The following is a 17245-nucleotide window of genomic DNA, read 5'->3' on the forward strand; positions in this document are numbered from 1 at the left end:
GCCTGCCTTGGGAACAGCTGGGCCTATAGGATTTCCATACATCCTTTCACCCACTGCCTCTGCAGAGAGCTGGGGCTGCAGCAGATCCACCCTGAGGGCCCTGAGCCCCCAGGTGTCCCCTGACTCACGTGGCCAGAGCCCGTGGCCTGGGGGACAGCCCCAGTCACGCCACCTCCCCTGGCAGCCAAGTGCCTTGGCAGGGAGCACCAGGGCAGATTAAATTATCACAGGTCCACGTGTCCCGTGCATGGGGGTGAAACCTACACCTGCTGGAACGTCAGCAGGGCCAGGGACATGGGGCACAGCCCCTCGGCCCCCCTGATCCCCAGGGAGCCACTGGGGACATGAGAGCAACAAATAAATCCTAAATGGAGCAAATCCCCTGGGCCCGGAGCTGAGCTGGAGGTGAAGCCACCCTGGCCAGCCAGGGGGACGCCTGCCATCCACTGGCATTTGGCTGGTGATTCCCCCGGATCAAATTCTGCTGCATCTTGGCTCCAGGGGGCCACAGGCAGTCGGAAAGCCCGCGGGGCTCCCGGGGGAAACGTGCTCCCTGCTCTGGTGTTCTCTGGAATGTGGCGCTTGGGACCTGGCTCCCCCTGTCCCCAGGAGTGAGGGATCTCAGGCAAGAGGAGCCGAGGGCTCCCCCAGCCTGGGAACACCCCACAAACCACCCCCAGCCCTCCCTCCATGCCCACAGCGAGCTCACCCACCAGCACTGGCTCTCATAAGGAAAAAAAAAGCATTTTTTCCCCCCAAATTAAGGAAGTTGCTCTGGGATGGGAGGACAGGGGGGAGCTGTCACCACAGGGCACATCCTTATCTCCCTCCAAGCCCTGTCCCGCCGTGGCAGGAGCTGAGGCAGCCAGCCCACTAGACAGAAACCTTTATTCTGGGAAAAGGGGGAGCCAGGGCTGGGACAGGGGGACAAGGGGTGCAGCCCCCTGGGGGGAACGTGGGCTGCAGGGGCTTCTGGGGGGCTGCGGAGCGTGAGGCCACGCAGGGATCAGTCCTTGGTCCCAGCCCATGCGTGGCTGCTGCTGCAGTGCAGAGGGGAGCTCTGCCCACCAACCCCCCCACGGGGCGCTGGGGCAGCTCGGGGACCCGGGTGACAGGGGGGGACAAACGTCCCGGGGAGCGCAGGGACACGAGCCAGGCAGGAGCTGCACGCGGGAAGCCAAGCCCCGGGGTGGCACAGCCCCAGCCCCCCGAGGTGGGGGCTCCAGGGAGGCACAAGCCCCCCAGGCACACCGGCAGGGCCGGGGCACTGCCCTGGGGCGAGCAGGGGAGCAGCGGAGCCCCCGGGGCCGGCCGGGCTAGCGGATGCTGCCGTCGCCCTCGCTGCTCTGCAGCTTCTCCCTCTCGATGGACCACACCAGCTCCTGCACAAACTTCATCTCCGAGGCCACCTGCTTGGCCAGGGCCTCGTAGTGGTTCTCCAGCTTGCGGTAGCGCCGCTTGAGCCCGTTGGCCGCCTGCACCACGCTCTTGGTCTCCTCCTGCGCCTGCTTCTTCAGCGCCTCCGTCTTCTGCAGCTCCTGCCGGATCTGCCGCAGGTCCTGGCTGATGCTCTCGTTCTCCTCTTTGTACCACGACTCCTTCTCCTCGTAGATGGACAGCAGCGCCTCGATGTCCTCCTGGAAGGACTTCTTGTTCCTCTCCAGCTCTCGGAGGCTCTCCTCGGCCGCAGCCACCTCCTCCATGACCTTGGAGAAGCGCTCGAAGTTGATGTAGGTGTTGTTGGGGGGCATGCTGGAGTGGGATTTGATGGTGTACTCCTTCAGGCGCGTGGTCTTCAGCCGGCGCCGCTCGGGCTTCTTGCCGCTGTCCTCGTTGCGGACGTTCCTCCTCTTGATCACCTGTGGCAGGGACAGTGGTGGCTGCAGCACCCACTCCCAGGCCGTGACACCACACCGGCCCCCACAGGGCTGGGGGAGCAGCAGAGCCCCGGCCTCGGGGGGTCAGGCACCCAAAAAGTGCTGATTCTTTGACTTCTCACCTTAATCCAAGGGTGCTCCAGGCTCTGGGCGATGGTCATTCGCTTCCTGCAAGCACAGCAAGGCTGGGATCAGGGCAGAGGCTCTGCTCCTCTTTCCCTGTTACAGCCCTGGAAAAGCAGCTTGGATCCGGTGATTGCCTTTGGGGTCAGGCTGAGCCTTGCTGCACTCAGGGCCCCCCAGGCAGGAGCTGTATCCAGCCCCCAAGCCCTCAAACTGCCTCCCAAGAGAAACACAGGCAGAGGATCCTGTGGGTGTCCCCTGACCCCACTGCTCCTTCCCAAACCCTGAGCCCTGGGGGCCCAGCTCAAACCCTCCCAAAGCCCAGTGGAACTACTGCACCCTTGGGGTGATCTCAGAATTCATCCCACCCTGGTGCAGGCAGGAGAGAGAGAGCTGCCTGTGCACAGCAGGGTGGGCACGGGGGACTGTCCCCTCTGCCAGAGACACCCCCAGCTCTGCTCCCTGTCCCTCACTTGGGGTCCTTGACGAGCAGGCGGCGGATGAAGTCCTTGGCCAGCTCGCTGGTGTTGCTGAAATATTCCTCGTCGAAGTCGTAGTTGACAGCAGAGATGTTGGTCAGCGTCTCCTGCTTTGTCTCCCCCAGGAATGGGGAGGCTCCACTCAGCCTGAGGAGAGAGTGGGTTGGGACACCCCAAAAAGGCTCCAGCCAGAGCTGGGGGGCTCATCCTGCAGCCCTGTCCCCTCCAGAGCTGCCTTATACTCACAGGATGTAGGTGATGACCCCGATGCTCCTGGAAGAGAGAGGGAGGGGAGGCTGGGGTCACACTGAGCTTTTGGCACGAGGGGAGACCCACCAGCACGAGGGGATTGGCTGCTGGAGCCATGGGAAGGGGCTCGGGAGGGGAATCACTCACCACATGTCGGCCTCCAGCCCCAGGGGCTCGTAGTTCACAATTTCTGGGGCTTTAGGAGGAAAGGGGAGAAAATGGATTTATTGTAGGGGAAGGAAGCCTGGCCCCAACAGACACATCCTGGCAGCAGCACCAGAGCGCTGGGTGTCTCTCCAGGATTAATCCAAAGCTTTCAGTACCCCAAGGAGCCCCCAGGAATGCTCACCTACAAACTCTGGGGTCCCAAAGATATTCTTGAACTCGTTCCCAGCCTCGATCTTGTGGGCGATCCCGAAGTCGATGAGTTTGATGCGAGGGCTTGGCACGTTCTTGTCCAGCAGCATGATGTTCTCTGGCTGTGGGGGGAGAGGAGCTGGGTCTGTCCCTACACACCAGCCCCTGGGCTCCTCATTCCAGAGGAGAGGATGAGTGCCTCAAGCTGGGAGAAATCCCAAGCACCAGCCCCACTGCTCTGCAGGAGAGCTCTGACCCCCACTCCTCAGCGTTGATTTCCAGACCCCACCTGGGAGTTTATCCCTGCTCCCAGTGTGGTGTCTGCAGCTCCCAGAGCTCACCTGGGGGCTCATCCCTGCTCCCAGTGTGGTGTCTGCAGCTCCCAGAGCTCACCTGGGGGCTCATCCCTGCTCCTGGGGGGTGTCTGCAGCCCGCAGATCTCACCTGGGGGTTCATCCCTGCTCCCAGTGTGGTGTCTGCAGCTCCCAGAGCTCACCTGGGGGCTCATCCCTGCTCCCAGTGTGGTGTCTGCAGCCCGCAGATCTCACCTGGGGGTTCATCCCTGCTCCCAGTGTGGTGTCTGCAGCTCCCAGAGCTCACCTGGGGGCTCATCCCTGCTCCCAGTGTGGTGTCTGCAGCCCCCAGAGCTCACCTTGAGGTCGAAGTGGGCGATGCGCTTGGAGTGCAGGTAGTGCACCCCATCCAGGATCTGCTTGAGGAACTGCGTGGCCTCCTCCTCCGTCAGGGATTCCTTCTCGGCCAGGAAGTCGAAGAGCTCCCCGCCGGACACCAGCTCCAGGATGAGCACCACGTCGGTCTTGTTCTCGAAGATGTCGTGCAGGGTGATGATGTTGGGGTGCTGGATCTCGCGCAGGATGTCCACCTCGCGCTCGATCTCCTCGCGGCTCACGCCCCTGCGGCTGGACGACAGCCGCCGCTTCTTGATGAACTTGGCCGCGTACTCCAGCCCCGTCTTCCTCTCCCGGCACTTCCTGACGATGGCGAACTGCCCGCTGCAGGGGGAGGGAGGAGAGCATGTCCTGCCTGGCAGCAGCTCCAGGATGGGCACGGCAGGGTGAGGTTCCCCCCCAAGGAGTGCCCTGAGCTGGGATCTGGGGATGCCCGCCAGCTCCCGGGCTTTGGCAAAGGGTGGAGGGAGGAAATTCCTGCCAGGACTGTGGCAGCTGCCAATCCTCCCTGGGCTGTCCAGGTGCTGCTGTGATCACCCAGGGTGGGAGATGCTCCCATCAGCCCTCCCTTCCCAGCCAGGAGCCCCCAGGAGCAAATCCTAGAGCCCAGTGGTCCCGGGAGACCCCAAAGCCCTGATGGAGAAGGCAGAAGCCTGAAATCAGAGTGACTGCACCTGGACCTGAGACTCCTTTACACCTTTATACATCCCTGGATCATGGCCAGGGAGACTCCTCTATACAGCCCTGGATCATGGCCAGGGACATGCACAGCCCTGGGGGGCAGAGTGGGGTCTAGCCATGGGCACCACATCCCTCCCCATGGCTCACAAACAACCCCAGCCACAGAGAGGCAAAAGAAACTGCAGAAACTCCTGGACGTCCCTCTGCTTTGAAAAAAACCCCACTGAAGTGACCCAAAACGTCTTTGGTGCCCAAGTGCCCGAGGAGGGGCCACGGCACGGGGCTGGCGCGGCCGAGGCAGCGCTGGAGGATCCCGAGGCGGCTCCCCCAGCGCCGCCTCTGCATCCCGGCTGATTAAATCCCATCTGCGGGCTCTGAGTCACCCTGGATCCCTCCCACAGGCGCCGGGCCAGGCGCAGCCACCGAGGAGGGCGGAAGCCGCCAGCCCCGGACGGGAGCTCCACCGGGAACAACGTTAATTAACGCTTTTTAAAAAAATCTCTGTCTAACAGAGGTGCCTGACTCTGCACAGCCCTGGCCCTGCTGCCTGCAGAGGGGGCACAGGGACACCGCGGGGGATCCAGCAGCCGGATCCAGCGAAGCTCCTGGCAGGGCTGCAGCCATGGAAGCCCCCCCAGACCGCAGTGGGATGTCCCTCACCTGCCCAGCTCCTCGCCCATCTCATAGAAGTCCTCCACGCTCTCCTGGCGGAAGGTGGACATGGCTGTGGAGCCCTCTGGAGCGGGAGCCGCCCCGCTGCTGTCAGCGCTGGATGTCAGGAGCAGGGAGCAGCCGGGGATCAGCACCTGTGGCACCGGGAAAAGGGGGGGCTGTGTCCCGGGAGATCACACCAGCACCCAGGGATCAGCACCTGTGGCACCGGGAAAAGGGGGGCTGTGTCCCGGGAGCTCACACCGACAGCCAGCACGGGGTCCCCGGGGGATGCACAGCCCCGGGCCGGGCGGTGAAGGGCGGCCGAGCCACGGGCTAGTCCCGGGGATGCCCCCCGGTCTCACCACGCCCCAAAACCCAGGGGACAGAGAAGGGAAGGGGGCCACAACCTTTCCCTGCTCCACACCCGCTGTCCACCCAGTGTCCTCCTCATCCCTTTCCTGGCCCATTTCCCCTCCTCTCCCAGCCCTCCACTGATCCTCCCTGCCCCACAGCCCCCCCTCCAACCCCCACACCCACTCAGCTCCCAGTCCCTGCGCATCCCTTTCCTGCCCCACAGCCCCTCCCCACCCCAATTCCCCAGAGCCCCTCTCACACCCACAGCCCCCCAGTCCCTCCCCATCCTAATCCCTACCCCTCCTTTTCCAGCCCCACGGCCCCTCCCAATCCTGCTCCCACACTGCCCCTCCCTATCCCACAGGCTCCCCAATCCCTCCCCACCCCAATCCCGACCCACAGCACCTCCCAGCCCCACAGCCCCACACCCACAGCCCCCCCCATTCCTCCCTTTCCTTCCCCACCCCACCCCACAGGCCTCAACCCCCACACACCGCTCCCCGCGCCATCCCTCCCTCCCCACCCCACGCAGCCTCCCTCCATCACCCCTCTCCCACCCGCACAGCCCCTCACGTCCCCTCCCGACCCCACATCGCCCCTCACGGACCCCTCATTAGCACCGGTCCCCCCTTCCCAACCTGGGCCGCCGCCGCCCGCGTCGGCGCCGCCACATTCCAGCACAGCAGGCCCCGCCCCCTCCTACACAAACCACGCCTATCTCCGCATGAAGCCCCGCCCACGTCGCGGCACCCTCATGCGAACAAGCCCCGCCCATCCTCCGCCAGAGGCCCCGCCCCGCCGCTCACGGATGGGCGGGGCCAAGGGTAGCACCACCCCTTCACGCCCACCAGAGGGCGCCACCCTGACCCTTAAAAAAACCCCAAAAATTCACTTTTCGTCACCATTTATCCAATTTTATTAATTCCAGTGGCACTAATACAGGCGGCGATGGGCACGACGGACAGTCAGGCTGCAGATAAGGCATCCTCACCCCCTCTCTCTTACCCCCCATTTTCCTTGTCCTCTTTAAGCACGCCCCCACTCCCTTCCAGGCCATTCTGCAGCAGTAATTTTTTTTTTTTTTTGAGTCAAATAAATACAGAATTGGGCAGATCTAGTGGAAATGTTTTAGTTACAATGGCAAAGATGAGTCATGTGCAACACAGAAACCTATAAGGCTTTTTTTTTTTTTTCTTTTTGTTTGTTTTCCTCATTTGAAGTTCTCAAAATCGCTATGAAACCCATTTAATTAACAAGATGGTGGTCACAGGCGTCTAGCCCCTGGCGGCATGGGTGATAACGCTAATTAATTAAATTTTTCCTGCTCTCCCAGAGTTCCATGAGTGTCATTAGAGTTTGTCCAGGAAGTTGTCGAGGGCAGGGATTCCTTCCTTCAGCCCTTTGCGTTTGCGGGTCTCGGCCACCACCTGGCACGGCCGGCTGGCACTGTCGAAGGGATCCCCGGGCAGGATCTGCCAGTGGTCAAAGACACACTGGGGGAAGGCCTGGCCACCCGTGTTGGACCTCAAATCTGCTGTGAAACCTGCGAGGGACAAGATAAAAGGTGAGGTGGGACAGGACTGGTCGTAGTTCAATGTCGGGTCCGTAGAGAGACCAGAGGCAGCCAGAGCAGCGCTCAAAAGGCTCCTGAGATCCCAACCAATGTGAGGTGGGAATGGAAAAAAGGCTCCAGGAAGAACTTCGAGACCCTTCCAATGCCTAAAACTGGAGAGGGACTTTGGACAAACTTATGGAAGGACAGGACACAGGGAATGGCTTCCCACTGCCAGTGGGCAGGGACAGAGGGGATATTGGGCAGGAATGGCTGGGAGGGGCTGGGATGGAACTCCCAGAGCAGCTGCAGCTGCCCCTGGATCCCTGGAAATGTCCAAGGCCAGGAATAGCGGGAAGGTGTCCCTGCCCATGGCAGGGGTGGCACTGGAAAACCTTGAAATGTCCCTTCCAACCCAAAATGTTCTGCAACCTTGGTCTCTTCTCCCAGGCAACAAGTGACAGGATGAGAGCAAACAGCCCTCAGCTGCACCAAGGGAGGGTTGGAGATCTCTAGGAACACTTTATCCCTAGAAGGATGGTCAAGCCCTGGCACAGCTGCCCAGGGCAGTGCTGGAGGCCCCATCCCTTGGGAGCTTTCAAAGCTGTGTGGATGTGGCACTTGGGGACACTGCTCAGCGCTGGGTCAACAGCTCGACTCAAGGATGTCTCGATGCCCTTCCCAAGGCTGTCCCTCCCAGGAGGGCTCCAGGACTCACCGAAGGACTCGTTGACAGGCAGGTAGGCCTTGACCACGAACATGGGGGTCCCGGCCACCTGGGTCTCCTCAAACACATGGCCACGCTTCCTGTTCAGCACCCCGTAGATGCCTCCCACCACCTGCTCCGGGCACTGCAGGAGAGACTGGAGTCAGGACTGCACCCAGCTGCCATACCCCCTTCCCTGAGGGCTGGCAGGGGCTGTGTTGTGTTGTGATTTCAGAGTTTACCTCAGAACCCCAGGTCCCTCCCCTGAAGATTCCCTCCCAGGTGTGTCACTCAAGTCTCCTCTCCCCTCCCTGACCCCTGCTGATCACTGTCAATCCTGGAATTCCAGAAGGGCAGTGAGTGATTGGCAGATTCAAAGGATGCCCTCCACCCCTGGGGGGACCCTGGGCTATCCAGGTGTCCTTTGTTCCTTGAGACCTCCCCTCCTGCACCTGGCTGGTGGCACCCTACCCCTTCCCTACCCTCTCCCTGGGGTTAAAAGGAGCAGCACCCACACGGTTCAGGAGTTCTGTTGGAGGAGCTGCTGGATTCAGAAGCCTGTAGGCCAGAACAAAGCTCTGGATCCAAACCCTCCATCAGAACCGACTCCTTTCCTTCACCATCGCCTTAAAGCTTCTCCACAGTGGGAAACCTGAGGAGCAGCCCCTCCACAGGAGGAAGTTCCATCCCACCACCACCAGAGCTCCTGCAGCACCCAGCTGGCCAAGAGTGTCTCTGGGCTGAAACACCACAGTGCCACTGTTTGGTTCAGCACCAAGGGCCACACAAGCTCAGGAACGTCCCGTCTGCAATAGTGGTAAATTTTTCAAGAGGGCTGCTCACCTGGATCTCCACCAGGTAGATGGGCTCCATGAGGCGTGGCTGGGCCGTGAGCACGCAGGCGTAGAGGCAGCGCCGGGCCGTGGGGATGATCTGGCCGCCGCCGCGGTGGATGGCGTCGGCGTGCAGGGTCACGTCGTGCACGTCGAAACGCACGGCGCGCATGTTCTCCTCGCACAGCACCCCCTGCCAGGGCACAACGGGGGCACGTGTCACCACCCCGGGCACACCCACATGGCTCACAGGAGCTCTGTGGAAGCAGCTCCTTGAGCAGCAAGCCCATCCAGGTGCCACTCAATCCGCCTGCTGAGGGATGAACCTTCAAACCTACAAAGGTTGGACTCTGGGAGGTCTTTTCCAACCTCAGGGGTCTGTGGGGCACCAGCTCCCAGCCATGTACCACCACTGCAGCATCCTTGTGATCAGCTCAGAGGTTCAAGCCACAAGAGCTGTCACACGTCTATGGTGCTGAAACCCAAGTATTTGGCCAAGGGAAATGTTTTGTTTTTTTTTTGGTCTCAGTAATGTCACAGGAGTTGCTGGCTTGGAATCTCCTTGAGACTGAAAGCGAATGCTATACAGGAAAGTGAATCCTTCCTGTTGCTGTTCCCAGTCTGTCAATTTACCCTGCAGTCCTCTCCTGTCTAATCCTGAAAATAATTGCCAGATAAGGCCAGATCCCTGTCAAGACCCTCAGAGCACCTTTCCTCCTGAAGCCAGTTACGTTATTCACCACACTGTCCAGATATTACATTTTGCTCCATGAGAAACATTAAAAAAATAAGGATGTGCAGAACGACAGATGCCCCCCAGACCAAGACAGCAGCCCTCACCTCCTTGGTGGCCCACTGGAAGCCGGCCACCACGCTGTCCTTGATCTCGTTGAGGTACTGCACCCCCTTGGTGATGTCGGTGAGGATGTTGGGGCCGGTGCCGTCGGGCCCGAAGCACCAGATCTTCCTGGCCTCGGTGACGTCCCACTCGTACTTCTCGGCCAGGTACCGCGCCCGCTGCTTCAGCTCCTGCCGGGCCGACACCTCGCCCTTGTCGATGTCCTCGGCCAGCCCGTCGGGGAAGGGCCGTGCCTTCATGTACAGCCGGTTGTGTTTGTTGGGGGACTTGGAAAGGCACATCACGTTGGACTCCTCGCTGACCGTCTCGCGGTAGGACACCACGGGATCCGATTTCTGCGGGGACACGGAGGGTGTGAGGCACCACAGGCGGACAAACCCCACCCCGAGCTCAGCCAGCACTCAGCCTCTCTACCTTAATGGGGATGCAGGCATGGTCCTCCTCCAGGTCCTTCAGGCAGATCTCCAGGTGCAGCTCCCCGGCGCCAGCGATGATGTGCTCCCCAGACTCCTCGATGATGCACTGGGAACACCAGGAGAAGCTTCAGAGCCACAGCCACGAACAAGAGCAACTCTCCATGTTTTCTGTGTTTGACCCACAGAGCTACTTCCAGATGCTCTCCCCACTGATCTGGTGGTGTCACAGACCAAGCCACCGACCAACATTCAATACTTTCCCAGGACTGGAAGCAGCACCCCTGGATCCATTCCTGCACCATGCACTCACCTGCACCATGGGGTCAGACTTGGCCAGGCGCTTCAGCCCCTCCACCAGCTTGGGCAGGTCGGCCGGGTTCTTGGCCTCCACGGCCACACGCACCACGGGGCTGACGCTGAACTTCATCACCCTCATGTTGTGGGCGTGCTCGAAGGTGGTGATGGTTCCAGTCTTCACAAGGAACTGGTCCACGCCGACCAGCCCCACGATGTTTCCACAAGGCACGTCCTCGATGGGCTCCACGTAGCGACCCATCATGAGAATGGTCCTTAAGGGAAAGTTGGGTTAGTGAGGGTGGCAAGGGGAGGAGATCCCACTCAGCCCATAGATCCCTCAATGCCCCAGCCAGGACACACCTTTGAATTGGCTTCAGGTACAGATCCTCCTTCTTGCCAGGGGTGTAGTTTGGTCCCATGATTCTGACTTTCAAGCCAGTTGAGACGAGACCGGAGAAGACACGGCCAAAAGCGTAGAAACGTCCCTTGTCAGAGGTTGGCACCATTTTGGAGATGTACATCATCAGGGGGCCTTTGGGGTCACAGTTCTTAATGCCTGGGAGGGGGAGAGAGACCAGCTTAGCCCAGAGTTATTGATGTATCTAGCACCCAGCCGAAAACCCCAACTCAAGACCTACCCCAACTGTCTCAGCCCAAGGGCTTTTGTCTGGACAAGAGGAAATGGAGAATGGCTGCCCACTACCAGAGGGCAGAGACAGATGGGATATTGGGAAGGGATTGCTCCCTGGGAGGGAACTGAGGCCTGGCAGCAAAGCAGCAGCTTGTCCTACCTATGGCAGCCTCATCGTCAGGGGGGCCCTCGTAGAGCAGCTCGCAGCGATACTTCTGGGCTGTGACGGGGGAAGGCAGGTGGATGGTGATCATCTGCAGCAGGGCATCTCCAGCTGGCAGCCACCGCCTCATCACGGCCTGGGCAGAGCAGCAGGACCCAGTCAGAGTGTTCCCAACAGGGCTTCACCTCTCCCTCCTTCCCCACCTCCCAATCTCCTAAGTAGGATGACGGTGACACAGCTGGAGCAGCACAACTGCTCAGCTGCTCCCCAGAGGACTCAAGACCAGCCTCACCTTCAGCAGGGGTTTGCCCTCCTTGTCCTTGTCCTCACTGTCCAGCTTGATGTCCAGTTTCTCAATCAGTTTAGCAGCCTCTTCTTTCTTGAAGTTCATGATTGCATCGAAAACCTGCGACAAGAGCAGCCCTTGGAGCGTGACCCAGTTTGGAGCAGCTGCACCACTGCTCCTGCAGAGAATTCCTGCTCCTCCTCAGCACCCAGCCTCCCCCCAGGAGATAGAGCCCATGTGCCCTCAGAGTAGCCAGGTGTGTCAGACAGCTGAATTTCTTCAATCAAACAAGTCAGGTCAAAGTGAAGAAATTTTCCATCATCACGCACGGAACAGAAGCGCAGAGTGGGAGGCGCCGGCCAAGGAGGAACTCTGAGGAACTCACCTTGAAGATGGGGTCAAGGATGAGCTGGCAGAAGGTCCTGGGCAGTTTCTTTCCATCAGGGCTGGTGGCAGATTTGCTGAACTTGCCAGTAGCAGGGTCAAAGTATCTGCAGCGAGAAGGAAATCAGACAAATGTCCATGCTCAGGTCAGCTACGGACATACAGCTTGTTCTGCCTGCTCAGGGCAGAGCCAAGGGCTGCTGAGGAAGAGCCAGTCCTGCTTTCCCCCTCCTTCAGCTTTCCAGCACTCACCAAAATGTAATTAACTCCTGTTAAACGAGGCACAGCCACGCCCTGCCCCCCTTTACCCATCCTCAGTGTCAGGCTGCAGCCAGGCAGAGCTGATCTGGAATTCCAATCTCCACCGTTTCCCTCCTCACCTGTCTCCCCACAGCTTCTTCATCATGTCCTCGACTTTCTTGGCACGCTCGGCTGGGCTGAGCTGGGCATCTCCCTTGGCAGCAAACTTTGCCACGTACATCTCAGCAAACTGCTTCAGGGTGAAGGCCCAGCCGTGCAGGCCCGAGCCAAAGCCCACGGTCCCGAGCACCGGGTCAATCTGAGAGGGAACAGCAGAGCTGGCTCAGGGGAGCAGCCTCAGCCCACCCCATCCCAAAACCACTCCAGTACAAAATGGGCCTTCAGAACACAGATTGTGAAGTAGCTCTGTCCACCTCTGAGGTCTGGGACGGGCACCACTTTAGCTTTGCACCACAGAACTGGGTTGGTTTTCCTCCACTCCCACCGGGTGTGCGCTCAGGTTCACGTGCAGGTAGGATTCCCATCCTTCCCAGGAGGATCAGGAAGGCATGGACACCTCCAGCTTCTCCTCAGAACCTGACACCCAGCCCTGCTTCCTTCCCAGGAACCCAGCAGCAGAGCAAGCGGCAAGGCAAGACCATCCCACTCCACCTCTGCCATGAGCAGGGACACCTCCCACGATCCCAGGGTGCTCCAAGCCCCATCCAGCCTGCCCTTGGACACTTCCAGGGACTGGGCAGCCACAGCTGCTCTGGGCAACAATCCCAGCCTTTATTTGCTCAGGCCTTGAACAGGAAATTTGGGAGGGGAGCCAGCAAGAGCCCCAAGCCATCCCAAGCCTGGGAGTTCAGGCACCCTCACAATCCCCCATCCTGCCCTTGGGATAGGGAATTCTCCCTGAGGAGGGAGCTGCTCCCTCTCACCAAAGTGGCTCCATCCCCGTACTGAGAGCCTCCCTCACCATGATGTTGCCCATGGGGCCGCTCTCTCCCTCTCCATAGGTGGAGATGATGACATTGACGTTCTCCACGATGCGCTGGAAGGTCTGGTACAGCTCCTCTGGCTCCAGCTGCAGCTCCAGCAGCGCTCGGTCCATCTTGTTCATCATCAGCACAGGCTTGATCCTCTCGGCGATGGCCTGACGCAGCACGGTCTCTGTCTGCACACACACGCCTGCCAAACACAGCAGCAGTCAGGAATGAGCTAGCCCCAGCTCCAAATCCCAGCTCCAAATCCCCCAAAGTGCTCTCCAGCTGCACAGAACCTCACCAGAGACACAGTCCACCACGACCAGGGCACCGTCAGTGACTCGCAGAGCTGCAGTGACCTCTGAGGAGAAGTCCACGTGCCCAGGGGAGTCAATGAGGTTGATCAAGAAACCAGAACCATCCTTGCTCTGCTTGATGAAGGCCAAGTCGTTCTCTGACAGCTCATAAAACAGAGAAATGGCTCTGAAAGGAAGAGGAACTATTAAAACTGTGATCTGTGTTATTCTTCCATAAAGTCTAGAAATGTTTTGCTCCACACAAACAGCTGCCATTCAGTGCTCTGCTCTGGGTTGGAGTTGGTGACCTTGGAGAGCTTTTCTAACATAGATGCTGGGCTCCAGGATTTCCTGAAATCCATTCCAGAGAGGTCAGTTTGAGAGGTAACAGGAGCACAGGCTACAACCTGTCCTTTCTAAACCATAACACCCTCCAGAATCCCAACCTCCTCCAACTCCCTGCAGTTCTCCAGCATACATAAAGGGTTCCATACCCAAACCATGGATTTAAGCTTTTCCTACTAATCCAAACCATATTCTCCACCCCTTTTCCAGCCCCTCAGAGTCCTCACACTCCCTGTGGCAGCACAGAAACCACGAACATCCCCAGAGATGCTCCCAAGGGTCTCCACACCACATCCACGGGACATCCAACAATCCTGGTGCTGAGCTGGGATGATGAAGCTCCTGCTTTTCCAGTGCCCAGCAAAGAACTACTCAATGACTGAGCACAAGCCAATCAACGCTTGTTCCATCGTTCAACACCCTCAGGAGCACAGAATGAGCTTCTGGACTAGACCAAAGGCCAACAGCATTTTCTTCCACCTCCTGGAGGAGCCCAATCCCCCCCGAGCCCAGCCCAGGGAGCAGCAGGAGCCCAAGGGGAGGGCACTCACGTGGATTTGATGGTGATGCACCGTTCCTGCTCGTCCTTGCGGGTGTCGGTGAAGCGGGTCTCACCGGCCCGTGCCGAGGCGATGATCCCGGCCTTGCACACCAGGGAATCCGTCAGCGTGGACTTGCCGTGGTCCACGTGGGCGATCACGGACATGTTCCTGATGTTGGCCTTTTTGTCCATGATGGCCCGTATCTGGTCTACTGTGAAGTTCACCTTGAGGGAGGGGAGAAAGGGGACTCAGCGTGTACAAAAACAGCTTTGGCGACTGAGAGGAAGCCGAATCTCCAGTAAATACCTGCCATAATCATGGTGACACCACCTCTGCCTGGCTGACAACACAACCCCGCAGCAAGGGCAGCGCAGTGGGGCTGCAGCACCAACCCCTCCCTGCCCAGTGTCCCTCAAGCCCGGTGTCAGCGGGTGCAGGGCGCAAATCGCCCCCAAAACCGAGCCCGGGCCGGTGCCGGTGCTAGTGACAGCCCAGACCGCAGCGTTACATAAGGCACGACCGGCACCGCAGCGCCCCGTCCCCGGCGCCACCAGCGCGGTGCCACATCAGCGCGGCCGCTCCCGAGCCCCGCGGGGCAACGGCAGCCCCGGCACCGACACCGGCGGCTCCTGACAGCCCCAGGGGTGTCACGGCCGCCCAGACCGGCCCCCTCTCGCCGCCCCACCCTCTCCCCGCAGCCGCGGCCCAGCCCGGCAGCACAGGCCGCAGCCGCTGCCGTGGGACCCGCGGCGCTCGCGGAAGCCCCATCCCCGGCGATACGGGAAGCGCGACGACCGCTCATCCCGCCGGGAGCGGCGGAGAGCGGCGGGGGCTCACCATGGTGGCGGATGGCGGCGGATGCTGCGGGGCGGGGGGGGTCACGGCAATGGCGGCGGCTCGGCCCTGTCTCGCTGGCGAGCGCAGAGCGGGCGGAAGAGAGCGCTGACGTCAGCCGGCGCCTTCTTATAGGGCGGCGCCACCGAGGGGCGGGGACTGCGCAGACCGCGTGCGCGGCCGTGCCGCTCTATCCCGCAGCCTCTATGGTCGGGAGGCTGTTCCGCCTCGCCGGCACCACGTGGGTGTCACCGCGGCTGCACCGGGACTGCAGCGAGGCGACACCGCGGGAACAGCGACCGATAGCGGCAGCCCCGCCCCGCCCGGGCTGCAGTGGGTTGAAAGTCACACCGGCAGCGGGAGGGGCGAAGAACCGGCCCGGGGCACCGGGGTCAGTGAGGCCGCCCTCAGAGCGGTATCACCGAGCGGTAGCCGAGCACGGAGGCTCGGCCACTAGGAGCAGGCGGTAGGGCCGAGCCCGGTGGCATGCGGCGGCCCCGGGCACCGGTGGGTCCGAGCCGCCCCGCCCCGGTCCCGCAAGGTGCCCGCAGTGCGCATGCTCCGGGCGGGCCGGTGCTGCAGCGCCCCCTGCGGGCGGGGAGGAGCGCGGGGGCAGCACCGGCCGGAGCCCCCGCCGGGCCCGGGGTCACCGGGCTGGCACGGAGCTCAGGGCCTGGGGTCTTCGGGCTGGCATGGCGCTCAGGGCCTGGGGTCACCGGGCTGGCACGGAGCTCAGGGCCCGGGGTCACCGGGCTGGCACGGAGCTCAGGGCCCGGGGTCACCGGGCTGGCACGGAGCTCAGGGCCCGGGGTCACCGGGCTGGCACGGAGCTCAGGGCCCGGGGTCACCGGGCTGGCACGGAGCTCAGGGCCTGGGGTCACCGGGCTGGCACGGAGCTCAGGGCCTGGGGTCACCGGGCTGGCACGGAGCTCAGGGCCTGGGGTCACCGGGCTGGCACGGAGCTCAGGGCCCAGCCTCCGAGCCCTCCCTGTGCGCCCTCATCCACCTTAGAGCCGGCAGGAATCACGGAGTGAATGGTTTGGCTCAGAAGGGACACGGAGGAACATCCAGTGCCATGGCAGGGACGCCTTCCATCGTCCCGTCCAGCCTGGCCTTGGGCACTGCCAGGGATCCAGGGGCAGCCACAGCTGCTCTGGGAATCCCATCCCACCCTCCCAGCCGGGAATTCCATCCCAAAATCCCATCCAGCCCTGCCCTCTCGCAGTGGAAGCCAGTCCCTGTGTCCTGCCCCTCTGTCCCTTCTCTCTCTCCGTGTTTCTTGTGGGGTCCCTTCAGGTCCTGGAGGCCACAATGAGCTCACCCCAAAGCTGCTGCTCTCCAGGCTGGGCCGTGCCAGCTCTGTCTCTGGCAGCTCCCACATTCCCAGCACATTCCCAGCACAGCCCCAGGCTGCCCATGTGAGGCAGGGACAGGCAGGACAGACAGAGTGACACCCAGGATGGCTTTGGGCCTGGCTCTGCCACCGTGACGGGATGAATTATCGGCCTTTGGGGTTTCCATAGCAATCTGGTGGGTTTTTAGCACCGACCCTGGCTTTTGCCAGCCTAGAAGGGAAAACTGGGAAACCTGATTTGCATCCTACTCTTCCTGAGAAACTGTTAATTGCTTTTTTCTTTAATTAGTACGTGGGGTCGATGGCACGGAGAGGAAAGTGCTGGAAAACCTCACCCAGTGCAGCAATTCACCCCAAACACTGCAGTTACCCTGAAATCATCCAGAACAACTCCTGGCCCTGCACAGACACCCCAACAACCCCACCCTGTCCCAGAGAGTTGCCCAAAGGCTCCTGGAGCTCTGGCAGGTTGGGAATGTGCCCATTCCCGGCGGAGCCTGGCAGTGCCCACCACCCTCAGAGGCAGAACCTTTCCCTGAGCTCCATCCCAAATCCCTGGCACAGCTCCAGCTGTTCCCGGGCTCCTGTCCCTGCTCCCAGAGCAGAGATTGGAGCTGCCTATTGGGAGGAAGACGCAAACCACAATATATTTATTACTATTATTATTATTATTATTATTAAGGTATTGTTAATTAGCAATGTGTTAAGTTGCAGAAAGGGGCACAAACACTGACTGGCGAAGGAAGGCTTGGGGGTCTCTGGGACGTTGCTGCCACGGAGCAAATTTTGGCCAGGAGATTCCCCTGTCCTCCCATCCCCATCCCTCCTCTCCCAGAGCCCCCCATCCCCTTCCCTCCTCACCGGGGACGGCGGCGGAGCCTCAGGCCAAGCTCACCGGGCCCTGCCCTGCCCTGCCCCGGGGCAGCCACCTGCCGCCATCTTGGGGGCAGCCCCCATCTCCTGCCCACCCCCAACCCCTCCCGCAGTGCCCGCGGGGCCGCCTCCATCCCCGCCCCCACCGCTCCCGCCGCCGTTCCCCCGGTTTAGCGGAGCGC

The 17245-nt window shown here is 61.0% G+C and overlaps 2 protein-coding genes and 1 non-coding gene across 3 annotated transcripts; all 3 read right to left on the bottom strand.

The window, feature by feature from the left end:
* Window positions 1-869: 869 nt before the first annotated feature.
* DAPK3 (death associated protein kinase 3) lies at window positions 870-6206 on the bottom strand. The gene is made up of 9 exons (XM_059869709.1): window positions 6102-6206; window positions 5116-5261; window positions 3738-4098; window positions 3078-3207; window positions 2876-2924; window positions 2726-2752; window positions 2474-2626; window positions 2000-2045; window positions 870-1859 (listed from the first exon to the last, which is right to left on the bottom strand). The coding sequence occupies exons 2-9, from the start codon at window positions 5175-5177 to the stop codon at window positions 1317-1319; spliced, it is 1371 nt and encodes a 456-aa protein (XP_059725692.1). The 5' UTR covers window positions 5178-5261; window positions 6102-6206; the 3' UTR covers window positions 870-1316.
* Window positions 6207-6355: 149 nt separating this feature from the next.
* Window positions 6356-14995, bottom strand: EEF2 (eukaryotic translation elongation factor 2). The gene is made up of 15 exons (XM_059870226.1): window positions 14840-14995; window positions 14012-14226; window positions 13121-13302; window positions 12813-13024; window positions 11971-12149; window positions 11592-11697; window positions 11213-11326; window positions 10918-11056; window positions 10487-10682; window positions 10140-10398; window positions 9828-9935; window positions 9395-9748; window positions 8565-8747; window positions 7734-7866; window positions 6356-7006 (listed from the first exon to the last, which is right to left on the bottom strand). The coding sequence occupies exons 1-15, from the start codon at window positions 14840-14842 to the stop codon at window positions 6813-6815; spliced, it is 2577 nt and encodes an 858-aa protein (XP_059726209.1). The 5' UTR covers window positions 14843-14995; the 3' UTR covers window positions 6356-6812.
* Window positions 11466-11534, bottom strand: LOC132339805 (small nucleolar RNA SNORD37). The gene has a single exon (XR_009489723.1). It is a non-coding gene; the product is annotated as a small nucleolar RNA SNORD37 (small nucleolar RNA).
* Window positions 14996-17245: the final 2250 nt, after the last annotated feature.

Source organism: Haemorhous mexicanus, chromosome 29 (genome assembly GCF_027477595.1).
Source record: "Haemorhous mexicanus isolate bHaeMex1 chromosome 29, bHaeMex1.pri, whole genome shotgun sequence".
Classification (NCBI taxonomy): Eukaryota; Metazoa; Chordata; class Aves; order Passeriformes; family Fringillidae; genus Haemorhous; species Haemorhous mexicanus.

Bases quoted from the DNA above. Each gene is read 5' to 3' on its own strand.
- DAPK3 (XM_059869709.1), bottom strand. From the start codon at position 5,177: ATGTCCACCTTCCGCCAGGAGAGCGTGGAGGACTTCTATGAGATGGGC. The intron at 2,925-3,077 runs GTGAGCATTCCT...TTCCTCCTAAAG, and splicing joins TGGGACCCCAGAGTTTGTAG to CCCCAGAAATTGTGAACTAC. The intron at 1,860-1,999 runs GTGAGAAGTCAA...TCCCTGCCACAG, and splicing joins TGGAGCACCCTTGGATTAAG to GTGATCAAGAGGAGGAACGT.
- EEF2 (XM_059870226.1), bottom strand. The intron at 10,683-10,917 runs GTAGGACAAGCT...TCCCCCTCCCAG, and splicing joins TGACGATGAGGCTGCCATAG to GCATTAAGAACTGTGACCCC. The intron at 8,748-9,394 runs GTGAGGGCTGCT...GTGCCCTGGCAG, and splicing joins TCCAGTGGGCCACCAAGGAG to GGGGTGCTGTGCGAGGAGAA.